Source organism: Zingiber officinale, chromosome 9B (genome assembly GCF_018446385.1).
Source record: "Zingiber officinale cultivar Zhangliang chromosome 9B, Zo_v1.1, whole genome shotgun sequence".
Classification (NCBI taxonomy): Eukaryota; Viridiplantae; Streptophyta; class Magnoliopsida; order Zingiberales; family Zingiberaceae; genus Zingiber; species Zingiber officinale.
This window is the reverse complement of record NC_056003.1, coordinates 22533017-22558901: the sequence shown is the minus strand read 5'-3', so window position 1 is coordinate 22558901 and position 25885 is coordinate 22533017. Positions and strand designations below refer to the sequence as shown.

Here is a 25885-nt window from a genome sequence, read left to right as displayed (position 1 = left end):
CTCATGATTATTGACCAGCAAGAAGAGTTAAAGATCGAAGGTTCGCAAGAAAACGACGATAGCCGTGGTGACTTCCGTGGACGTGGCCGAGGTAGAGGCCATGGCAGGGGCTTTGCTTGAGGCCGAGGAAGAAGTAAAGACAACAATCAAGGTAGAGACCAAAGGTATGACAAAAGAAATGTAAGATGTTATACTTACAAAAAAATTGGACATTATGCATCGGAATGCTGCTCTAACAATGTGCAAGGGAATGCTAATTACGCATCAAATGAGGGCAATGCCAATGATGTAGTTTTGCTAGCAAGAAAGGATGGAGATTCCACACAAACAAGAATTTGTGGTACTTAGACTCCGGGGCAAGCAATCATATGTGCGGGCATAAAGATATATTTGCCGAGTTGGATGAAACGGTGAATGGACAAGTCTCGTTTGGAGATGCGTCCAAAGTCTAAGTAAGAGACGTTGGTAAGATTCTCATCAAACTTAAAGATGGAGCTCATACATACATCACTAATGTTTATTATGTGCCTGACATGAAAACTAATATTATTAGTCTTACAATTGCTTGAGAAATGTTTTAATATGCAACTAAAAGATGGTAGTCTTCGTTTGAGACAGCAAAACAAACTTATTGCTCATATTCCTATGTCTAAAAATAGGATATTTTCTCTTGATATTAAGCATGTTATTGTAAAATGTTTAAGTGTATGCATAAAGAATAGTACATGGCTATGGCACATGAGGTACGAGCATGTGAACTTCAGAGCTCTAAAGCTTCTCTCAAGCAAAGGAATGATGAATGATCTTCTTCATATTAATACCCAAGATGATATTTGTAAAGGGTGTGTTCTTGGCAAACACCCTAGAGCAAGTTTTCCAAATGAATCGTACAACCGAGCTAAGAAGCCTTTTGAACTCATTCATATAGACATATGTGGGTCAATCACTTCGACCTCCTTTGGAGGTCGTCGATATTTTCTAACATTTATTGATGATTTCAACAGGAAAACTTGAGTCTATCTTTTGATGAATAAAGACGATGTTTTTGAGAAGTTCAAGGAATTCAAAGGATTGGTAGAAAATCAATCTGGCTATTCTATCAAGGCAATGCGATCAAATCATGGTGGTGAATTCACCTCAAAAGAATTTAAAAAATTCTGTAAAAATCATAGCATTTGGAGGCCTTTAACCGCGCCTTACTTCCCTCAACAAAATGGAGTTGCTGAAAGGAAGAACCGAACTATTCTTGACATAGTTTGAAGTATGTTAAAAACAAAAGAAGTGCCTAAAGAATTTTGAGCTGAAGCCGTAAATTGTGCGGTATATTTGCTAAATAGATCTCCTACAAGGAATCTAGAAGGAATTACACCTCAAGAAGCATGGACTGGATACAAACCATGTGTATCTCATTTGAAGATTTTCAGGTATATTGCCTATGCACACATTCCGGATCAAAGAAAAATGAAGCTTGATGACAAAAGCTTACCTTGCATTTTCATTGGCTATGATGAAAGATCGAAGGCTTATAGACTCTATAATCCAGTGAACAGAATAATTATCATAAGTAGAGATGTTGAATTTTAAGAAAAAGAACAAGTGAAGGAGAAAGAACCAACTCCACCACCGTCGCCTACTTCTTCATCATCCTCGGAGGAAGAAAATCCTCCACCATAAAAGACAAAGAGTCTTTAAGAATTATATGAGGTGGCAACTCCACTTAATCTCATTTGTCTTTATGCTAATGAAGAGATTGTATCTTTTGAAGAAGCTATTAAAAATAACAAATGGAAGAAAGCCATGGATGAAGAGATGAAGGCAATTGAGAAGAATGAAACTTGGCATCTTACTACTTTGCCCGATGGCCATAAACACATTGGTGTGAAGTGAGTTTATAAAGTGAAGAAAAATGCTCAAGGAGAAATAGAAAAGTACAAAGCACGACTTGTGGTAAAAGGCTACAAACATAAGGGCGACATTGACTACGAAGAAGTGTTTGCTCCCGTTGTCCGAATGGAGACTATAAGGTTGATAATCTCTTTAGCTGCTCAACTAAAGTGGCAAATATTTTAGCTTGATATCAAATCGACATTTCTTAATGGCTACTTAGAAGAAGAAGTTTATGTTAAACAACCGGCTGACTATATCAAGTGGGGGCATGAAAGAAAGGTGTTGAAATTGAAGAAAGCTCTCTATGACTTGAAGCAAACACTGAGAGCATAAAATTCAAGAATTGATGGATACATCAAAGAAAATGGTTTTATGTAATGCCCTTATGAGCATTCTCTTTATGTAAGAGCAGATAATGATAACATCTTATTGGTATCATTATATGTAGATAATCTAATCTTGACAGGAAGTTCACCTCAAATGATAAAACTTTTTAAGGAAGCTATGACAAAGGCATTTGATATGACTGATATGAGACTTATGTCCTACTTTCTTGGCTTGGAGGTGAAACAAGGAGTTGATAACATATTTATGACTCAAGAACAATATGAAAAGGAGGTCCTCAAGAGATTTAGAATGGATGATTGTAATCTAATTAACACACCGGTGGCCTACATAACAAAGTTATCCAAGAGTGATGAAGGAAAGACGGTTGATCTCACATGTTTCAGAAGCTTGGTGGGAAGCTTGCGGTACCTAACTTGCACTCGACCGAATATATTATATGGAGTCGGTCTTGTAAGAGGTACTCTGAATCACGGGCTATTTTATTTTCACTTTAACAATTTTCAACTTGTTGGATATTCAGATAGTGATTGGGGTGGAGACTATGATGAGCGGAGAAGTACTTCCGGCTTTGCATTATTCGTTAGAGATACGACATTTTCTTGGATGTCAAAAAAATAACCTATTGTTACTCTTTCCACTTGTGAAGCAGAGTACATTGTGGCATCCTCATGTGTTAGTTATGCTATATGGCTAAGAAGCTTGCTAAAGGAGATAAAATTTAAACACAATGAAGCAACTCAAATTTGCATTAATAACAAATCGATAATTGCATTGGGGAAGAATCCTGTATATCATCAAAGAAGTAAACATATTTGATCCGGTAAAGAGATATGAGGAGAGGGCAGTTTTGTCATTTGAGGGGGAAGGGTTTCTTGCTCTTTAAGGGCACGATACAGAAAAGAGAAGAGGGGGGGTTTTTTCCGCCGCCAGAGAGAGAGAAACGGAGGGGGAGCTTTCCTCTCCATCTTGCACGGTTTGCCGGGGTCATCACCGGCCTTCGCCGGCCTTCGCCGGCAACTTCTTCCGTTGCTCTCCTCCTCCTCGCGACGTAGGCGCTGTGCCGTCGCCATCATTCCCCAGCAGCTCCCTCGCCGGCAGCCTCCGCGCGCACAGCAGCTCCCTCGCCGGCAGCCTCCGCGCGCACAGCAGCTCCCTCGCCGGCAGCCTCCGCGCGCACAGCAGCTCCCTCGCCGGCAGCCTCCGCGCGGAGCAGCCCTCCTCCGGCACTTACCGGCAGTCCTGGTGCCGACTTTGCCTAGTGTTCCGGTCTACGCGCCGTTGTCACATTCCGGCCTGCGAGCCGATGTCGTACGCCGGTCGTGTCGCCGTTGTATTCCGATTGTGTGTCACCTTTCAGATTCATGCCACATTCGGCTCCGCGTTGTCACCTCCGGACCCAGCTCCTCTTCGGTCGGTTCAGAGGCATCCACCCTTCCGGGTCACGACGACTCGGTCAGTTTCACGACTAGCTCACTCATCCATCCGAGGGCGCCCCCCTGGGCCAGGGTACGTTCTCGTACCTTCTTTGCATTTATTTCAATATTCTATTATTATCTGGATACTCATACATTTGTGGGATTCGCCTCGAGGACCGAGGTACCAGAGACCGGGGGAACCCGGTCGATGGATACAGGTACAGTTGACCGGAGGAGGACTCCAGACGACTCGGTCAACGTAACGGACAGATCATCCACCGGGTCATGGGGATGCGGTCAACCTTCCAGACACGTCATACCGGCAGGTTCGTTTTCTCAGCTTCCAGACAGGAACAAATTGGTGCAGCTCCTCTTCGGTCGGTTCAGAGGCATCCACCCTTCCGGGTCACGACGACTCGGTCAGTTTCACGACCAGCTCACTCATCCATCCGAGGGCGCCCCCCTGGGCCAGGAGACCGGGGGAACCCGGTCGATGGATACAGGTACAGTTGACCGGAGGAGGACTCCAGACGACTCGGTCAACGTAACGGACAGATCATCCACCGGGTCATGGGGATGCGGTCAACCTTCCAGACACGTCATACCGGCAGGTTCGTTTTCTCAGCTTCCAGACAGGAACAAATTGGCGCCGTCTGAGGGAACGCGCCTGATCTGGAACGTGAAGATGAACGACGCCGGATAATTGGGCCATCCTCATGACCATGGTCAGTTTTTCTGTTATTTGTTCTGTCAGTTATATGATCTGTACTAGTGCCGAAGGCCCCCGAGCCGTTCGGCCGGGAGGTTTATATCCGAGCCAGAGGCTCGAAGACGAAGGCCCCCGAGCCGTTCGGCCGGGAGGTTTATATCCGAGCCACGGGCTCGAACCCGAAGACCCCGAGCCGTTTGGCCGGGCTGCGTATGGGATACGAGCGATGCTTGAAATAGAAGGCCCGAGCCGTTCGGCCGGGTATATGGTATCCGAGCCCAGCGCTCGATGTGAAGGCCCGAGCCGTTCGGCCGGGTATATGGTATCCGAGCCCAGCGCTCGATGTGAAGGCCCGAGCCGTTCCACCGGGTATATGGTATCCGAGCCCAGCGCTCGATGTGAAGGCCCGAGCCGTTCGGCCGGGTATATGGTATCCGAGCCCAGCGCTCGATGTGAAGACCCCGAGCCGTTTGGCCGGGCTGCGTATGGGATACAAGCGATGCTTGAAATAGAAGGCCCGAGCCGTTCCGCCGGGTATATGGTATCCGAGCCCAGCGCTCAATGTGAAGGCCCGAGCCGTTCCGCCGGGTATATGGTATCCGAGCCCAGCGCTCGATGTGAAGGCCCGAGCCGTTCCGCCGGGTATATGGTATCCGAGCCCAGCGCTCGATGTGAAGGCCCGCGGGTATATGGTATCCGAGCCTGCGCTCGATGTGAAGGCCCGCTGGCCGGGTATATGGTATCCGAGCCCGGGCTCGATGTGAAGGCCCGAGCGTTCCGGGTATATGGTATCGAGCCCGGCTCGATGTGAAGACCCCAGCCGTTTGGCGGCGTCAGATGGGATACAAGCGATGCTTGAAATAGAAGGCCCGAGCCGGGTATATGGTATCCGAGCCCGGCGCTCGATGAGCCGTTCCGCCGGGTATATGGTATCCGAGCCCAGCGCTCGATGTGAAGGCCCGAGCCGTTCGGCCGGGTATATGGTATCCGAGCCCAGCGCTCGATGTGAAGGCCCGAGCCGTTCGGCCGGGTATATGGTATCCGAGCCCAGCGCTCGATGTGAAGGCCCGAGCCGTTCGGTCGGGTATATGGTATCCGAGCCCAGCGCTCGATGTGAAGGCCCGAGCCGTTCGGCCGGGTATATGGTATCCGAGCCCAGCGCTCGATGTGAAGGTCCGAGCCGTTCCGCCGGGTATATGGTATCCGAGCCCAGCGCTCGATGTGAAGGCCCGAGCCGTTCGGTCCGGTATATGGTATCCGAGCCCAGCGCTTGATGTGAAGGCCCGAGCCGTTCGGCCGGGTATATGGTATCCGAGCCCAGCGCTCGATGTGAAGGCCCGAGCTGTTCGGCCGGGTATATGGTATCATTTGAAGACCGACGAGCACCGTCGTTAAAAATCGAGAGACGGGCCGGCGTCTATAAATAATCCGAGCGGAAAGCCGACGAGCACCGTCGATAAATATCTAGAGACGAGCCGGCGTCTATAAATAATCCGAGCGGACGCGCCGACGAGCACCGTCGTTAAAAATCGAGAGCCGCGCCGACCGGCTATAAATATCCGCGCCGACGAGCACCGTCGTTAAAAATCGAGAGCCGCGCCGACCGGCTATAAATATCCGCGCCGACGAGCACCGTCGTTAAAAATTGAGAGCCGCGCCGACAGGTTATTGCCTGGACGAAGGCCTGAGCCGTTCGGCCAGGTGTGTAGTCTCACTGGGACGCGCCGACGAGCACCGTCGTTAAAAATCGAGAGCCGCGCCGACCGGCTATAAATATCCGCGCCGACGAGCACCGTCGTTAAAAATCGAGAGACGGGCCGGCGTCTATAAATAATCCGAGCGGAAAGCCGACGAGCACCGTCGATAAATATCTAGAGACGAGCCGGCGTCTATAAATAATCCGAGCGGACGCGCCGACGAGCACCGTCGTTAAAAATCGAGAGCCGCGCCGACCGGCTATAAATATCCGCGCCGACGAGCACCGTCGTTAAAAATCGAGAGCCGCGCCGACCGGCTATAAATATCCGCGCCGACGAGCACCGTCGTTAAAAATCGAGAGCCGCGCCGACCGGCTATAAATATCCGCGCCAACGAGCACCGTCGTTAAAAATCGAGAGACGGGCCGGCGTCTATAAATAATCCGAGCGGACGCGCCGACGAGCACCGTCGTTAAAAATCAAGAGTCGGACCGACGACTATAAACCTCCCGGGCGACCGACCAAGATTCGGGCCGCAGTCGGACCGGCGACTATAAACCTCCCGGGCGACCGACCAAGAGTCGGGCAACAGTCGGACCGGTGTGAATCCCCCGGGCTGAAGACCTCTGCACGGACCAGCATATCATATATTCTCTCCCCTGTTCGGGGTCGAGTTATCACTGAAGGCCCCCGAGCCGTTCGGCCGGGAGGTTTATATCCGAGCCACAGGCTCGAAGACGAAGGCCCCCGAGCCGTTCGGCCGGGAGGTTTATATCCGAGCCACAAGCTCGAAGACGAAGGCCCCCGAGCCGTTCGGCCGGGAGGATTATATACGAGCCAGGGGCTCGATGGCGAAGACCCCCGAGCCGTTCGGCCGGGAGGATTATATACGAGCCAGGGGCTCGATGGCGATCATCACCGGTTTCGGACCAATTCAGCGGACCAGCACATCATATGTCTATATCCCCCGTTCGGGGTTGAGCGGCCTTCACTGGTCACGGACCAGATTCATGATCATCTATCTCCCCCGTTCGGGGTCGAGCAATCGTCCGCCCGGCATCTATCTGACTGATCGACGTCATCGCAGTCGCACGCGCGGCATCGTCCGCCCGGCATCTATCTGACTGATCGACGTCATCGCAGTCGCACGCGCGGCATCGTCCGCCCGGCATCTATCTGACTGATCGACGTCATCGCAGTCGCACGCGCGGCATCGTCCGCCCGGCATCTATCTGACTGATCGACGTCATCGCAGTCGTACGCGCGGCATCGTCCGCCCGACATCTATCTGACCGATCGGCGTCACCACACAGGGCATCATCCATCCGGCATCTATACATCCGATCGGCAGCACTACGATCGTTCGTACGACAGCATTCGTCCGGCATCTATCCATCCGATCGGCATCATTCCGATCACTCGTTCAGCATTGCCAACTCCTCGCTACTCGACTGCCGGACCAGCATTTTATGTTCGCTCGTTGACCATTCTCGATGCTGCTCATTCAGCACGTCAGGTCAGCATTTCATGATCGACTGATCGTCATTTTCTCTGTCGCCCGTTCGGCGTTGTCCGCTCGCCGTCTACTCACTCGATCGACATCTTTCCGATCATCCGTTCGGCCACACCGCTTGATCTAGTTCGCATGCCCGGCCTCGTGCCGGTCTACTCAGCGTCCCACGTGTCGCTCGGTCGGCTGTCAGTTTACATATCGAGCACTCAGCGTGTTGTCGTTCGCTCAGCATCTTCCGCTCAGCGTCTATCCACCCGATCGGCATCACTTCGATCATCCGGTCGGTATCTTCGTGGCTGCGTACTAGGCATTGGTCCGGTTACAGATTTGATCCACTCGGCACGAGTACTATCTCATGCGACACCATTATTATAGCGACCGGTCGCTGGAGACAGTATACTTTGGGTTCAGCGATTTGATTTTGATATCATGAGCGGTTCAGCCCTGGGCGATAGACTGTCCAGTCAGTCGGACTCACGCCTCCTTCGACTAGACTTGAAGAGGAGGCTTGTGATCCGGTAAAGAGATATGAGGAGAGGGCAGTTTTGTCATTTGAGGGGGAAGGGTTTCTTGCTCTTTAAGGGCACAATACAGAAAAGAGAAAAGGGGGGGTTTTTCCGCCGCCAGAGAGAGAGAAACGGAGGGGGAGCTTTCCTCTCCATCTTGCACGGTTTGCCGGGGTCATCACCGGCCTTCGCCGGCAACTTCTTCCGTTGCTCTCCTCCTCCTCGCGACGTAGGCGCTGTGCCGTCGCCATCATTCCCCAGCAGCTCCCTCGCCGGCAGCCTCCGCGCGCACAGCAGCTCCCTCGCCGGCAGCCTCCGCGCGCACAGCAGCTCCCTCGCCGGCAGCCTCCGCGCGGAGCAGCCCTCCTCCGGCACTTACCGGCAGTCCTGGTGCCGACTTTGCCTAGTGTTCCGGTCTACGCGCCGTTGTCACATTCCGGCCTGCGAGCCGATGTCGTACGCCGGTCGTGTCGCCGTTGTATTCCGATTGTGTGTCACCTTTCAGATTCATGCCACATTCGGCTCCGCGTTGTCACCTCCGGACCCAGCTCCTCTTCGGTCGGTTCAGAGGCATCCACCCTTCCGGGTCACGACGACTCGGTCAGTTTCACGACCAGCTCACTCATCCATCCGAGGGCGCCCCCCTGGGCCAGGGTACGTTCTCGTACCTTCTTTGCATTTATTTCAATATTCTATTATTATCTGGATACTCATACATTTGTGGGATTCGCCTCGAGCACCGAGGTACCAGAGACCGGGGGAACCCGGTCGATGGATACAGGTACAGTTGACCGGAGGAGGACTCCAGACGACTCGGTCAACGTAACGGACAGATCATCCACCGGGTCATGGGGATGCGGTCAACCTTCCAGACACGTCATACCGACAGGTTCGTTTTCTCAGCTTCCAGACAGGAACAAATTGGCGCAGCTCCTCTTCGGTCGGTTCAGAGGCATCCACCCTTCCGGGTCACGACGACTCGGTCAGTTTCACGACCAGCTCACTCATCCATCCGAGGGCGCCCCCCTGGGCCAGGAGACCGGGGGAACCCGGTCGATGGATACAGGTACAGTTGACCGGAGGAGGACTCCAGACGACTCGGTCAACGTAACGGACAGATCATCCACCGGGTCATGGGGATGCGGTCAACCTTCCAGACACGTCATACCGGCAGGTTCGTTTTCTCAGCTTCCAGACAGGAACAATATTGATGTTCACTTTCATTCTATTCGCGAACATATGAAAAATAAAGATGTGGAGCTAGTCTATGTGAATACTAAATATCAAGTTGCTGACATCTTTATAAAACCACTCAAATTTGAAGAGTTCATCAAAATGCGATATTTGTTTGGAGTCACAAAATCAAGTTTAAGAGGGGGTGTTGAGAATTAAACTTTATTTTTAGAGATAAAGTTATTAATAAAAGTTTATGAAGATAGAATGATGAAGTGGTAATTATTAATGAGAGTTTGTGTTAGGATAGAATTTGATGAGGTGTCATGATAAGGATAAAAGTCTCGTGGAGATAGAATTAATTTTTTTTTTATATTATTATTACTCACCTAATAAATCTATAAATATATACCTTTTTCATGAATAAAATAAGTGAAACATTTTATTTTTATTCTCCACCTCTTCCATCATTTTTTTTCTCCCATATTTTTTTTTTCGCCAACAATTAGCACTCTATACAAAAAGTGGTCACCTCACGTGCAATCCACGCGGCCTCATTTAAAGCCTTCTCTGTTTTTAACACAATCCAACTCGCGTGCCGTCGTCTGTCTCGACTCCGCCTCTCTCTCTCTCAACTCTCCTCTCACGCCATGAGTGCGCTCTACTTCGCTCTCGTCTCCCTCCTCTCTCTCGCTCTTCTTGCCTTGCTCTCTGAGCTCCTCTACCTACTCCACTGCCGTCTCCGGGCTCCCTCCACCGATCCCGAGCTCGGCCGCTCTTCCCCCGGCCGGACCCGCAGGGCGTTCCTCCTCCTCGTCGCTCCCTGCTTCAAGCATCGCTCCCGCGTCGAGCCTGCCGCCGCAGATCACGCCCCTCCGAAGCCTCCGCTGTCTTCCCCGAATCCGGCGGCCGAGGAGGAAGAGGAGGAGCAGGAGTTCGTCCGGTGGCAAGAGATGCACTTGGGACCCTCACGCTCCCTCTACAACATCGCCGAGGAGGCGGAGGAAGGGCACGACGAGGACGCCGAGGAGGAAGAAAAAGAAGACACGCCATTCGCTACGCCTTGTCCGTCGCCGGAATTCTACACCCCGTTGCCATCTCCGCCTCGGGCCGCGGAGGCGGCGGCTGCCGACGAGGTCTGACAGCGACAAGGGACCTTCTCCGGCTCCTGTAGTTGCTGCTCTGCGTGCGATCACTTCTTTTCTTACGAATTTGTGCTGGTAGAAGCCAATTCAAGTTTCCGTTCCCTACGGCTCTTCTGCTCAGCTCAGCTGTAGACGATGCAGATGAAGACAACGTTCAATGCCAAGTGATCCAAAGGAGATGCATCCCTTTCCATTGCTTTAGCAGACATCCATCCATGAAAAAGCACCAAATTGAAGAAAACAAAAGCTCTGATACTTCTGAAAAGCAAACACCACTCCTATTTCTTTATGCAGCTTTGGAGTCTACAAAAGTGTTTTAACAAATTGCTCTGTTTCTCTCTGCTTTCCTCTTTCCCTCTTGTCTGGAAATTATTAACAGGCAGGTGGCTGCATTCTCTGACAGTAGTCTCGTAAGGCACTCAAGTTTTTTTGTTCAGTTAGGGTTCATGTGCAGAACCGCTGTGCTGCCGAGCTGTAAATTAATTCAATTGGGTGGACCTTCCTACTAAAAATGTAGCTGTAGGCACCAACCATGGACTCTGCTATCTTCCTCGCATTCAGGTGAAGGCAAGAAGAAGCAATTGAGATTGGAAAGATGCGGAGGACAAACTTGGCTTTAGACATCGCGCATAGTTGGCGGAGAGGTATATTCAAGAAGTTAGTTGACTGAAGAAAGATCGTGAATTTCATTGTTCTTCTCAAACATTATTTAATATTTATCAATAAAATTTATGAATTATATTTATCAATAATTTTTTTAATCAAATTTATAAATAAACAAACAAACTCGAATAAATAAATTTATAATATTAAATTTACTAATTAACTAAATAAAATTTAAATATAAAAAAATTTAAATAATCAAACAAAAAAAATAATTCAATTTTATTCCATTAAATGAGATTGACTATTCGACTATATGGATTACTATTAAATTATGTGACATGCTATATTATTATTTATATTTAAATAAATTTTATTTTATTTTATTATTATTAATATATTTTTTTCCTGATTTGATAGGAGTATTGTTTAATTTTAATGGAACTAAATCAAACTTAAATAGTTATTTCAATAGTTTAGTTGATTTTAAACTTTGCTTGGTAAATTAAATTTTCTATTTATCCTAAATTCTAAACCCAAAGCTTAAAGAAAATAAAAAACAAATCTCGTAACCTAAATACTATATATTATGCGCTATGAGCTTTTAAAATTTTATTTATTTAATTTTTTTTAACTTGAATATTATAATTTAATTCCTAAATTCTAGAGATAAAATCTAACTGGCTCAATCGCAAACTAAAAAAAAAAAACAAAAAAAAAACACTAATAACAATTGAGACACCTTCGAGGTGCCACAGTAGCAAAAAAGAAAAAAATCGCTTATAACAATTGAGGAGCCTCAAATCTTTTTGAGACACCTCAGTCACGGATAGATATTTAAAAAGAGTCTGAGTAAAATATCCTTTATATATATATATATATATATATACCGGTTAAATTTTAATTTCTAACTGTCTTGCTTTTACATGACACCACCAGCAAGCTTATTTAGGCAAACACCTACACAACCCATGGCATATGTTAGGCATGATATAATTTTTAGCTACGTCCAAATTAATTAATATGATACTAAATAAAATTTCGAGAATTAAGGTCGACCTCCTTTAAATATAGTTTTAAAATAAGTTTTCAATTATTGTTTTTATCTTTGAAAAAAAATGTATAAGGATTTGAAATAGATTTTAACAAAGGCGTGCCCCATTTAGCTTCCTAGCTCCAAATAACCATTGAATGATTCGCATTTAAAGCAAATTTTTATATATATTTTTTAGATTTTAATTAGATCTCAACGAATTGCACGGGCCAACAGACTCGGTCAGCGTCCGCCTCGTTCCAAATAATTTATTTTTTAGGGATGGAAATGTAAATAGAGTTTTAAACTGATTCAAGATGAAAAATTCCCTCGGATACAATCCGGAATAGAACTCTCTCACCAACCATACTACGCCAAGTGTCTTACTCTGCAGACCCCACTTTACCCCTTAACGTTCCGTGCATCTTCCAATAAAATCGCTTTTCACGGAAAACCTGGAATCTTCGTGCCAATGATGATCGACCCGGGAGCGGAGAGTGCGCCGCCGAGCGCCGGATCGGCGGAGAAGGCTCTGTCCTTCTTCTACCGGGGATGGCGCGAGGTGCGCGATTCGGCCGGTGCCGACCTCCGTCTCATGCGCTCCCGCGCCAACTCCCTCAAGACCCTCGCCGATCGCGAGTTCGAGAACCTCTTTGGCTTTCCCTCATCAGTCCATGCCTTCTCCTCTCCGTCGGAGTTCGAGATCGTCAAGCGCATCCAACCCAAGTTGTCCGAACTCCGGAAGACCTACTCCGCGCCCGACTTCAGCCGGAAGGTGCTCGAGAAGTGGGCCCCTAAGGCCACCATCGGGATCGATCTGTCCGCCATAAGGAGCGCCGTTGTCTCCGAGATAGATGAGGTTGGGGTGGTTCTCGATCCCAGCAAAGACGGAGCCCGGGGCCGGAGGAGGGTCCTATGGAATGGGGCGGAGGAGGAGGAGAAAGGGAAGGAGTGGGAGCCTATTCGGATCCTCAAGAAGGGGATCAAGGAGTTTGAGCGGAAGAGCCAGTCGACGAGCAACGAGTTGGTTGAGAAAATGAAATTGAGCCTGGTGACTGCTATTTATCTCTCTAATACCGCATTCTTCTCTATTTCTTGATGTCTTATATTTTGTTGAATATGCTAATAGCATAGAAATTTAGTACCGAGGAAGATGCCACTGATCTTGTAATGTGAATAATTAGATTTCTTGGACCTTTCTTTTTGTGTTTCTTTTGTTATCGTTTTTGCAAATTGTCTTCTGCTCATCCAATTTTTTTTTTTTTTAAAATGCTAATTTACTGATTTATCATTTGCTGAACTCGTTAAAATGGCTCTTAAGAAGTACTGAATCATGTATCCACGAGTGTTGTATCTAGACCAACTAAGCAAGCACTTATTTTGTTCTATTTCATCCTCTTGAGTGCAACATGAAACCCACTATTTCCTGTCTAGACCAACTAAATAAGCAGTTACCCTATTTTATTTCACATTCTTGAGTGCAATTTTATGAAACCCACTTTTCCCCATGATGTAGGGAAATTACAACAGTTAGAGAAATCCATTAGTTCTCTCAACCCAATTCAGACTTTGGTTTTAAGTGGTGGGCTAGAGGAGACTAAAGTGACAAAGATTTCAGTTGAATTAGGGTTAGGATGGGGTTGGGTTCGCTTTACTAGCTTCCATTGAGGTGGGTAATGCTTGCCCAAAGTGGGCATTGTTCAGCTAGAGATGCAATTGGGCTGAGTTGTTAGCACCTCATTTGAGATGGTTTGCATTTGGTTCTAGTATGACGGGCTTATGCACATGCAATTGAGTAAATGTTGGTTGGTTTTAGAAGCAAGGGGCAGTTGTGATGTATGGGGCTGAGGTGAAGTTTATGAAGAAAGTCTAGGCTAAAGTGGAGATTGTGTGGAAAATTTGTGTTGAATTGGAGATTTAGTAGAGTGAAAAGATTCAAGGTAGCACTTCCTTATGCCTGGCTCTCGTCTAAGAGTTGGATGATCACTATTTTTGGATTGTTAGCCAGTTCAAAAGTGCCCTTGCCTTTGCCTTTCTTTAATAGACCTTAGAGTGAGTAGATGACAAATACTAGTTACACTATATGTTTGGATAATCCCAAGCATGGACAGTCTGTCCTTAGAATGACTCTTCTATGTTGATCCAATTGATTGGACACATGTTGATACCTCACTTGTTGATCTTGCCTCAAACTGTTTGAGCCCCATTCATGTAGTACTAAGCCTCTAATAGATACATGTCAATGATCCATTGATCCGTTGACATGGTAAGTGTATCTACACTGCATCATCTTATATTGATTTGAAAATGCAAAAAAAGAGGGGCAGAAGAAATGGGAATCAAATTAGTTATTTTTCTTAATTGAACACCCTAATATGTATAAAACTAATTTTACAATTGGTGATACTAATAAGCTATCATATTTTTATGGCTCTAGACTATGCCATGATTGCAGGTGGAATCTTGCTACAGGCAGCAATGTGCATGATTATATAATTCTGTTAATGTCATGCCTAATGTGCAATGCATCTTGTACCTATTAATGCACGAATCAAATTTTTTAACCCAAAAAATTGGCAATGCTTGCCAATTCTTTTGAACATTCATCTTTTCTTTGGGCATTTCGAGATGAAGTGCAAATTTCTTGAGTAAAGCAATTATTTTAATAAACTTTGGCTGTCCTCTTTCTATACTAATGCAAATTTATTTTATATTTGGACATTCATATTCAACTGAATTTCACCCTATAAAACCTTGGTTGTCAAGTTTGGCCGATGATGTGCGGACCGCCATAAAATTTTCAACCTTGCCATCCCTCTAGATTGTTAGAAGATCATCAAGTGTCTCATCTATCTCAATTAGGAGTCAATTGAGAAAAAAAATATTGTTGATTGAGAGGAACGCTCTAAATTTGATCTGGATGAGTTTTATGTTGAGATTTAGCTCTCAACTAAATATATGAAAAATTAAATGATAATATAATTTTATTAAATAATTTTAAGAATAAAATGATAATTTTAGAGTAATACATATGGTTTTAACATTTTTTTAGACATTTTGATTTTATTTATTAAAAATACATTTATATTATTTATTGCATCAAGATTTTTAGATGTGGTTTATTATTTTTAATGATTTAATACATGTACATTTACATTTTACACTAGGGATTTGGTAAAACATGTACATAATAGATAATTGATCACAATTTGTTATCTCATATATGAAACTGTCTCTTATTTTCTCAACATTTCCAATGTGACTGATCCTATTGATCCAATATTACTGATATTTAGTTTTTTTTTATATTTTGATACTGGTTTGACAACCATGAATAAAATCTTTCTATTTGTAGCTTGACGGCTTCATTTAATTTTCTTGTGTTGGAGGAATAAAATTTTGAATGCTCAATTATGGTATCTTAGTTTTGGGCACAACCGCACAAGCAATCATACCACCAAATTATCATTGTTATTCATTAGGCTTTAATTTGTCTTACATATGAAAGGTAGCTCTACATGGTTTGACTTAAAATAATAATGACTTGGCTTTATGGTCTTCCATTGGAATGCTCCCCTGTACATATGCTCTACTCAAATGAAATTTGCTCATTGGTGTTATATCCTTCCATTTATTGCGAGTGGTAGTCCTTTCAGAATTAAAGAACATTAAATTACTTCACATATTTCCTTTTAAGTGCAAATTAAATTGACTTAGCCTCAATGAACAACTTTTTTCATTTCTTGATTGTTTCAGTTTAGATGGATATTCTTACCTAGGCTGGCATTTTCAAGAACAATACTTACTTGGCTTGTATTTTTGTTGCAGGGATCATTTGTACGGGAGCCTCAAGAACCGAAGGTTAGTTGTAGAGTGTTTTCTGAGTTTTTTCTTTTTAGGACTTTTTTTTATTACTCATCACAAAGATTTCATGTGAATTCGAGGAAATTTTCATGTCACCAAAGCTGTGATCTGATCTTGCTGCCTTTCCAATTATTGGATAGAGAGTGGAGATTAGGGATTAAAGAAGGAAAAACAGATCATATTTAAGCAAATAAACCTCTCCACTTGTATCTCAAAGAGGAAAAAAAATCAATTAAATTGTATATATACACCTCATGTAAAATCTGGAAACATCTGTAGACTTTATGAGATTCTTGAGTGGCATATTTTCAAGGATCTTAAAAACTATTTCTCTAAATAGAATTTTAGAGCCATATAATTTCAAATAATTCAAAACTCCTAGTTTATATTAGCAGTATGATTCAATCTAAAGAAACATTAAGATATATCATAAAAATATCAGATAGGAATAAAGACATTGATAATAAACACAGTTTTTACCAAAAAAGGAAATTTCCAAGCCACACTTAAAGCAGCACAGCTCAGTTAATCCATGGCCTAACTGCATGTCTGTGATAAAATCTTAAATTTAAATAATTTTTAATATCTACACCGGAAAAAGTGCCCTCCCATGATGTGTTAATTTTTGTGTCATCTGTGATATTTATTTCTTTTGAATACAGGAAATTCCACCATTGCATCTACCTGAACTGTTGGCACATCTTGTTAAGCAATCTGTCCCACTGCTTGATCACCTTGGAATACAGCGAGGTATGTAATTTGTTGTTGGAGTGGCCTCCTGATTTTTGGTTGCCCATAGAATTTTTATTTTTATTTTTAACCTTTGGTTACTCATTTCATGGCTACTATGTTTTTTAGGCTTGGCCTGTCCTGTGTTTAATTGTCTTTTGAGTTAAAATGTATTACACTGATTGTGTTGGCATTGTCAGATATTTGAGCAAAGGCCAATTGTCCCAAGACGTGCATCTAATATCTTTATCAGTGGCCTTGTTCAGTCACATCCTGAACTCTTGGCTCATTCATCCAATTTCTTATGAATGACTATAGTTATCATTTATTTATTTTTATTTTTATTTATTATTGCAAAACCTGTTTTCAATACAGAAGCACTGTGGTTTGTTTGGACCAATCACACCCTAGGCTCTTGGCTATCATACGCCTAATATAGTAAATGGCATGGAAATTATTTCTTATGAATGGGTATTACTTACATTTCTTTTTCTATAAGTTATTACTGAAACTGATTCTGAACACTCAAATCTTGCTAGTCTGGTGGACTTGGGCATGAGTGCATAACCTGTGTCAATCTGTGTTCAACACGTTTATTTTTCTTTTTAATTTTTTTACATGTGATCAATAGAGTTTATGAGTGTCCACTTAAACGGCAGTGTCATGAATGTCAAAGGGGGTTAATGAAGAATCCAAGTTGTAGAAATATGGACAATTCATGATGGTTATTTTGCGTCTTCTTTCTTCTAGATACATGAGATCTCAATGATATTGAGTAAGAAATTGTATTTTTCAAAAAGGATTTCATGATTTCTTGTTTGTTTTTTGGACTTGATTCTTTTGTTCTTAGCATTTTGATTTATTGCCGTTTACTAAAGGTTGAAGTGTTTGATACTTGAAACTTGATAATTTGATAAGTTATGCTGAGTTTCAAAGAGGTTTGCCATACTTTTGGGCGTATCATCTTATGTTATGGTTTTTTGTCTGCAGATACATGTGATAAAATTATTGAATCATTGTGCCACAGGCACAAAGACAATCTTATTCCACGTTCTCATTCTGTAAAGGAGTTATCCTTGAATGGAAATGAGTGCACTCACGATCTTGATTTGAGAATTGCCAGTGTCCTTGAAAGTACAGGACATCATTATGATGGAGGTTTTTGGACTGACCCTGTAAAGCATGAAAAAGCAGATAAGAAGCACCATGTTGCAATCGTAACAACAGCCAGTCTCCCATGGATGACTGGCACTGCTGTAAATCCATTACTCCGAGCTGCATATATGGCTAAATCTGCAAAACAAGATGTTACTTTGGTGGTTCCCTGGCTTTGCAAGTCAGATCAGGTGCTAGTTTATCCCGACAGTTTGAGTTTTAGTTCTCCTGAAGAGCAGGAAGCATATATAAGGAACTGGCTGGAGAATCGGGTTGGCTTCAAGGCTGATTTTAAGATCTCCTTCTATCCAGGAAAGGTAACTATGTTGAACATCTTGGGTTCTGTTGTCTAAGTTTTGCAATACTATTGTTTTTAACATAATTAAATTGGTTTTAGTTCTCAAAAGAAAGACGAAGTATTATACCTGCTGGGGACACCACTCAGTTTATTCCTTCAAAAGAGGTTGATATTGCTATTTTGGAAGAGCCAGAACACCTAAATTGGTATCATCATGGAAAACGATGGACAGATAAGTTTAATTATGTTGTTGGTGTGGTTCACACAAATTACCTAGAATACATTAAAAGAGAGAAGAATGGAGCTATCCAAGCCTTCTTCGTCAAACATATCAACAACTGGGTAACTCGAGCATATTGCCATAAGGCATGAATTTGCAACTCGATATTTTTTTGTCATGTTTATTCAATTTAATAATTAACAGCAATCAAATGGTCTTCAGAATGCTGTTTGTCGTCTAACTATTTCCTATAATGTCTAGTTTAGAAGTCCGTTTTGACGATTTAATGTTGCAGGTTTTGCGGCTTTCTGCAGCTACTCAGGATCTACCCAGGTCTACCATTTGCAATGTTCATGGTGTTAATCCTAAATTTCTTATGGTTGGAGAAAAAATAGCTGCTGAAAGGGAGCAAGGGAATCAAGCATTTTCCAAAGGAGCATATTTTCTGGGGAAAATGGTTTGGGCAAAAGGTTATAAGGAGTTAATAGATCTGTTGGCAAAGCACAAGAATGACTTGGAAGGATTCAAGTTGGATGTCTATGGGAATGGTGAGGATTCGCTGGCAGTCCAATCGACAGCAAGGAAGTTGGACTTGAGCCTTAATTTCTTCAATGGAAGGGATCATGCTGATGATGCACTTCATGGGTAATTGGTGGCTAAGGAACGCTAATTGCTACTTCTATTTCCTCTCTAACAACTAGTGATGTGCTAATATCCTTTGTCTTTCTAATGTATCCGCAGGTACAAAGTTTTCATAAATCCTAGTGTTAGTGATGTCCTCTGTACAGCAACCGCCGAGGCTCTTGCAATGGGCAAGTTTGTGATATGTGCAGATCACCCTTCAAATGAATTCTTTAGGGCATTTCCTAACTGTCTGACTTACAAGACTTCCGAGGATTTTGTAGCAAGATTGAAAGAGGCCATGGACAATGAACCCCTACCCCTGACTTGTGAACAGAGATATAACTTATCATGGGAAGCTGCAACACAGAGGTTTATGGAGTATTCTGAACTTGATAAAGTCTTAAGCAACCAAGAGACTGAAAGGACACAAGCAAATAATAAAAGGAAGATTAAGAAATCAATTTCCATGCCAACTCTGTCTGATACTGTGGATGGAGGTTTAGCCTTTGCTCATTATTGTCTCACAGGTAATGAGATCCTGAGATTGTCTACTGGATCTATACCTGGGACACGTGATTACAGTAAGCAGCATTCTTTGGATTTAAACCTGCTGCCACCGCAGGTGCAAAACCCTGTATATGGCTGGTAAGATGAACTATACAACAGGTTCCATAATTACCTGCTGTGATACTTTAGAGGTAGGCCGATGGTCTTCCTGGGGTTTTATTTATTTTGATCATTCATTCTAACTGATATTGGCATAAAGCTACCTAAACAGCAACGGACTGCTGTCACTAAAGACCAGGAGTTGGACAATTACTGTGTATGCGAGACTTCTGACTCTCAAAGCCTCGGTGTTATTAGTCAGATTGATGTCGGAAATGCAGATCAAGTTTCTGGTTTTTGGATTCTAACTCTCCTTTAGTGTATTTATGTTGCTTCATATTAGTGCATTACTGACTATATGATGTATATAAGACATCTACATCTATTAAGAAGCCTATACAGTGTATGGAACATGGTGCAATCATGTATTGGCTTTAAACAATTGTGAGGATTACAAAAAAGAGTCTCATTAGTTCTAAGCGTGTATATGCAATTTTATTATTTAAAATTTTGTCTCGAGTAAAGGCACAAAAGCAAAATTGGCTTGTGAGAGAAGAAACTCATCGGAACCGCATGTAATTTCTATACCCAAAAGTAAGGTAGTTGATTGAGATTATTATTTTCAGTGGAGGATTCCACAAAGCTCTAAGTGGTTTGAATTCCTTGAGTTATCGTCTGTGACAACCATGTGAAAATCATGCTCACTACGATGGAAATCATGCTCGGTGAATGTATTTAGGACTATATACTCGTTATAATATGCATAGTTGATTTATATCGTGGGATAATCCTAGAGATGGAATCATATCGATTTTTGGCTGACCATATACTCATTATAAAATGGCATTTTTTTCACAATCTAATCCATATGCTTGAGCAATGTTTTATTTTCACCACTAAAGATTTATAATTATCTACAGAGAAGGTGGTTTAGAACAGGTACAACATGTGCACGATGTGAAAAGGTAAACAATTTGATGAGGGAGGAATGAGAAAAAAAATCAAGACTAATTTTAAGTTGTGATTTAGAATTGATCTTGTCACAAAATCATATCCATTATCAATATTAAACTTTAAGATCTTTTCTCAACTAAGCGAATTAACACCTATGATAAGAAAATTTTAATTTTTATAGTTAAGTAAAATTTATTTTCTCACATATAATAACACCATTTAAACAACTAATTAAGACCTTTCACTCGAAAATATAATTAATAGTTAACTATTTAATAAAATTTACTAGATGGTTCCATCGAATACCTGGTTGACTAGAGGATGACATGCATTGTGGTAGAAATCAATCATTGACTAGTACATATTTGAGAAGAAAAATTCTTTTTACTTTCTAACCACTTGACAGTTAATTATAAATTGATTAAGTAAATTATAAAACACATCTCAAATGAAGGTAATCATCTAACAAATAATATATAAAAAAACAAAACTTACTAGATGAGTTTTATCTTTAAGAAAAAAAATTAATTTGCTATTTTTGTTTTTTCATGCCTTAGTCAACTATGTGAAATAATGGACATGCAAAATCTAGGCTCGGAATCCTCTAGATTGTCCAATTAAAAAAAAACTCTAAATGCTTTTTTAACATCCTATAACTTTGTCTACTCATCTCAAGGGTAATTTTCCTTGATGCAAATGAACAACCTAGCCTTTTCTCCAGAGGTTGATAAGTTGCAAATACTTTAACAACCTCGATTAAGGAGGGAGGAGGTTGGGGTTAGGAAATGTTTGTTAAGTAATTTTGGACTTTTTCCTTCCCTTAGTTGTTATAGGGTCATCGTCAGGAGGTAGCAATCTTGGAATTCTTGAGGGTCATCACGATGTAGTAGATTGACACCATTATTCAAAATTGTTCCAGATCAATTGATAAATAATAACATTGTAGGTCAATGACAAGTCCACAATTAAAAATTTCATAGTGATAATCCCCTAAGATAATCTAAGCTATAGATTAAGATCAAATAAGAGGCGTGTCAACCGCGTAAGTTCAACTTATGTGTGCCCCAATTTGCTAAACCTTATTTGAAGCAACTCTTTGATGTGATCGACCACATGCCAAAGCAAGTTAAAGTTCTCTTCCCCTCTCTTTTGTTTGTATCCTTGTTACAGTTCATTTATTGATGGCACCTTATCTTAAGACTATCACATCATTCATAGTCCTCCAAAACCTGGAGTACTGCCATTGAATAGAATCGTCACTGTTCTCACAGACCCACCGTCCTTTTCTTCTGTGCAACCTTAAACTTTGACCTCAGGAACACTCCTCCTCCTACACTGAGCTCGAGCTCACTTACACATCCATCCACAACTCTTGGCTTTTCCCTTTCCTCCAAGTACATGCCTACAACCAGAATACGCAACCCCAATGAAAGCATGGGTGCCCCTCCACGGCAGGGAAAAGACTCACGTTGCATGGTCTGACAACTGAAGCCTGTTCTAGATCAGCTTTTCTGAGGCAAGTGATGATGAAGCACAAACAATACATGCACACTATTGTATAAAAAGCATCCATATATGAAGATTAAACTACACACTAATTGATCCCTAAGTCCACTATACCCACCCCCAATCATATATTTGTATATATATATATAGATATATATATAGAGAAGTATATAAGGCCGTGTTCTATACACTAAGACACTGACTGACTGACTCACTGACTGACTGCTACTGGATGATCGCCATATGGTTGTTGATTGAAATCCAATATGAGAACAGATTTAGAGCCTATGAAGTCTGGTAGTAATTGAGCAGGAGACCCCTGTCCGTCCTAAATGCGGCGGCAGAAGGATGTGCCACCGCTGCGTTGAAATCAGTCCCTTCGCCGGAGAGGAATTGCGGTTGCACTCCGGAGAGGGAGAGGTTCTCGTTGTATTGGAGGCCGAGCGTGAGAGAGACTCCGTTCATGTTACCGGAGAACCTCGGGGCGAATTGCTCGTCGAGTTGCCCGATCGGGTACCCGCCGTAGCTCATGTGGTCTGCGATCAGGGAGGGGTACCCCTGCTGCTCCGCCGCCCTCTGCCCCCCGTCCATGAGCTTCATCAGGAACTCTTCGTTGGGAGTGAGTTCGTCGGCGCCCCTCGCCTTCTTCATCGCGGAGGGCTGCACGAAATCGTCCTTGTCGTAGTAGGAGGCTTGGCGCGCGAAGGAGGAGGGTTGGACTGGCGCGAGAGGTTGCTTGGCGTCGGCGGTGGCGGTCGGGCTGTGATCTCGTTGCGCCGCGTTGGATTTGGATGTGGTAGAGCTGCCGCGGGCGTCGCTCTTGTCGTCGGAGTTGTTGTTCTGTTCGTGCTCCTTGACCTCCTCCAAGTACATTTCCTCCACCATCGGCTTCCACAGCCGCACTCGCGCATTGATGAACCAATTCGAGACCTGCACCGCGGCCAAATCTTTCATCGTCAAGGTCTCTCTATCGATTAAGAATTTGTCGATGAACAGCTAGCTGTTCGTTACTACTAGCTAGCTACCTGACTCCTCGTGAGCCCTGTTTGTTTAGCGAGCATCAGCTTGTCCGAATCCTTGGGATATCTGCATCCATAAACAGACACGGGAATGAGAAGATGCAGCAAAATCCATCGCCGGAAAAGATGGAGCTAGCTGTTGATGGGAGGAGGCCTCACGGGTGGAGGAAGTGCTCGAAGAGCCAAGCGCGGAGGATGGAAACAGAGCGTTCGGGGAGGCCTCTCTGCGGCCTCCAGGCGTTGTGCTGCACCATCCCCAGCTGCTGAAGCGCGCGTTGCTGTCTCAGATGGTGATCGATGAACCGGAGTCTCGACCCGGCCGACGCCTTCCCGGCGTCTTCCTCCCCCAGGCTCTTGCTGGCTGCCCGGATTTGTCCGGAGATGGCTTCGCGGAGGCACCGGAATTGCTTCGATATCGTACGCAGAGCCAGCGCGGTGTATGTCCTTGCCCATCCGTAGCCGGCGACGGCGTCGAAGGAGGAGACCACGACTTGCATCTGGTGGTGGTATTGTCTGTACCTCTGTTCCACCTTCAAGTTCCCCCAACAAGAAAGAAATTCAATTCGATTCTATTCAATTAATCTTGTTCGAATAGATAAATCCTTCATGCTTCTATGTTTGTTGTTGATTAATTCTACGTTGCAAGATCGAAATCCACATCGTTTACCTCCTCGAGCATGTTAACGAGCTTGGCCTTCTTCATCTGGACCTCCTGCCGCTCCGCTGTAGAGAGGTCTGGACCTCGATTTGTACTCGCGTTCTCGTCACCGGTGGCGGCTCCTTTCGGCTCCACGTTACTTCTGTCGGTGCCAGTAGCTGGCTGTGCCTTTGGAGACTCATCCTTGATCCCCTTACCGACGTTTACCACCTCGTCGAGCAACTGCTGAGCCGCCTTCAAGTACCTGGACCCCAGCAACAGGCCCGAGACGCCGTTGGCCGCCGCCGACGCGACCTTCCCCTCGTCGGCCCTCGCCGGAGCCACCATCTCGTGCGGGGACAGGCTGAGCGACAGCCCTTTCTGGGCGGAAGCGATCGGGTTCCTGCTCGACGTGGTGGGTGCCGCCGCCCAGAGGTTGTAGTTGGGGATCTGCGCCGCCGCCGCGCGGTTGGAATCGTGCTCAAGCGGGACGCCGACGAAGTGCTTCTGCTGCTGCTGCTGCTGCTGCTGGAAGTTTATGGAGTTCACCGAATTGTTGATGCTAGAGTTCAGGAGGACCATGTTCGGCGGAGGAGCTGCGTCGGCATACCCGCCGCCGTAGCTCGGGTTCATGAGGTAGAGCGTCTGCAGGCCGCCGTCCGGCTGCATCTCCGGCCCTCCGTGGAAGTACGTCGCCATAGATACAAAAATCAACCTCCTTTGCAAGAGATCAATATTATTCCTTGTCGATCTTTTGCTCAGCCCATGTCGACGCAACAAACAAGATCAGATTCAAATCGCTTCACTGCGAGATTATCCTGAAACAAAAGCAGAGATAAATCGATCGATGAATTTAAACAATTTCAGCAACGTAACTTCACGGATCAAATTAACATGCTCAGGTATATACGATCCAACATCAATTCCTAATCTTTCCACTGCCCGATCTCCACAACCCAAATAATTTCCATTTAATTTAATTAACAAGAACTTTGCTGATTATATTCAACACACAGGTATATATATATTTTAGTCTAATTAAGCAATATAAAACCTGAGAGAAGTGACGGTTGAAAAGATCTTCTTCTTTCTCCCCCTTTTTCTTAGGAGCTCCTACATCAAGCTAAGCACCTCCTCTTCAGAAGCAGTAAGCTGGGAGGCAGCAGAGACATGAGCAAAAACATTATTAAAACAGGAAAAACGTATATATAGTGAAAGAAAGCCCTTCTGCCAGCTGAAAAGGAAAATAAATCAATTAAAAAAAGAAGAAACCAAAAGGCAAAAAAAGAGAGAGACCAGCTTTCACTCACTGATCAGTAAGTAGCTCGTAGCATTATCCACCATCACTCACCTCAATTTCCCCCCTCCTTCCCTTTCACTTCCCTGTTCACCTTTTTCAATTTTCTCCAAAATGGCAATAACTTTCTGCCATGGCGATGTGGGCACAGCCTAAGCTATCGTGCTCCTTTACCACGATGCGCAGTGGCAGCACTGGTACCTACGACTGGATCAAAACAGGGCCATCAATGTAAACTTGCAGTCGAATTGACCCCGTCTGTTTTTCCTCATCATTTGCTGCAGTAGCAGCAGCAGCAGCAGCAGCGCCAGAGAAAGACCAATGATCAGTGACAAAAGTCCACAGAGATGAGATGAGATGAGATAAAAATAAATAAAAATATATATTACTATTGAATTTTCTTTGCGTTTTGTGTGTTCATCAGCTCTTTTGTCTGCACTGAAGATTTTTTTTCTCCACCTAATTCTTGCAATTGTGTGGTTGGAAGCCGGGGTTGGAAGATAAAGCAATTGAAAGCCAAGCAAACCAACCAACGACCACCATTACACCAGCAAAGCCAGAATCTTCTTTTTCTTTAATGGCGTTTTATCAGCCTAATGAAGCTTAAAGAGGCCATGAAGTGCGATTGCGTGGGATTTTTGCAACCTCCATCGGCGTGTTTAATTTCTTCGTGGCTGTAGAATAATAATAATAATAATAATATTTAAAGGCATGTGTAATGTGGGAGTACTGCGCTTCTTTAAATTCTTTACTGCAGTTGCAAGTTTTGGAAGGTCACTTTTATTTCAGGAAAGGGACTGAGGACGAAGATGGCATGCCCGATCTCTGAGCATGGAAAAATATAATAAAATATGCATGTCAGAAATAATAAGGAATCTAAACGAGATATCATACAGGCAGATACAGATAGATTTGCCTATCTCGATCCAGATGATCGTGCGTCTCAA

The 25885-nt window shown here is 44.0% G+C and overlaps 3 protein-coding genes across 5 annotated transcripts; 2 read left to right on the top strand and 1 right to left on the bottom strand.

Annotated features, from left to right (window-relative positions):
- The first annotated feature begins 9898 nt into the window (after nt 1–9898).
- On the top strand, nt 9899–10390 carry LOC122022877. Its single transcript, XM_042580989.1, has one exon. It carries the CDS (start codon nt 9899–9901, stop codon nt 10388–10390), a length of 492 nt encoding a protein of 163 aa, XP_042436923.1.
- A 2084-nt stretch (nt 10391–12474) lies between these two features.
- Nucleotides 12475–20004, top strand: LOC122023364 (digalactosyldiacylglycerol synthase 1, chloroplastic-like). The gene is made up of 7 exons (XM_042581427.1): nt 12475–13080; nt 15858–15890; nt 16556–16643; nt 17613–18094; nt 18175–18441; nt 18591–18940; nt 19037–20004. Exons 1-7 carry the CDS (start codon nt 12502–12504, stop codon nt 19566–19568), a joined length of 2331 nt encoding a protein of 776 aa, XP_042437361.1. The 5' UTR covers nt 12475–12501; the 3' UTR covers nt 19569–20004.
- Nucleotides 20005–22006: 2002 nt separating this feature from the next.
- On the bottom strand, nt 22007–25272 carry LOC122023570 (BEL1-like homeodomain protein 1). 3 transcript variants are annotated; one of them, XM_042581737.1, is made up of 6 exons: nt 24938–25272; nt 24696–24793; nt 23672–24459; nt 23164–23534; nt 23011–23071; nt 22007–22915 (listed from the first exon to the last, which is right to left on the bottom strand). In XM_042581737.1, the coding sequence occupies exons 3-6, from the start codon at nt 24338–24340 to the stop codon at nt 22271–22273; spliced, it is 1746 nt and encodes a 581-aa protein (XP_042437671.1). In that variant the 5' UTR covers nt 24341–24459; nt 24696–24793; nt 24938–25272; the 3' UTR covers nt 22007–22270. The 3 variants fall into 3 exon arrangements, with proteins under 3 accessions (XP_042437671.1, XP_042437669.1, XP_042437670.1); XM_042581735.1 differs by having other exon boundaries at nt 24696–24875; nt 24952–25272; XM_042581736.1 differs by having other exon boundaries at nt 24952–25272.
- Between the last annotated feature and the right edge of the window lie 613 nt (nt 25273–25885).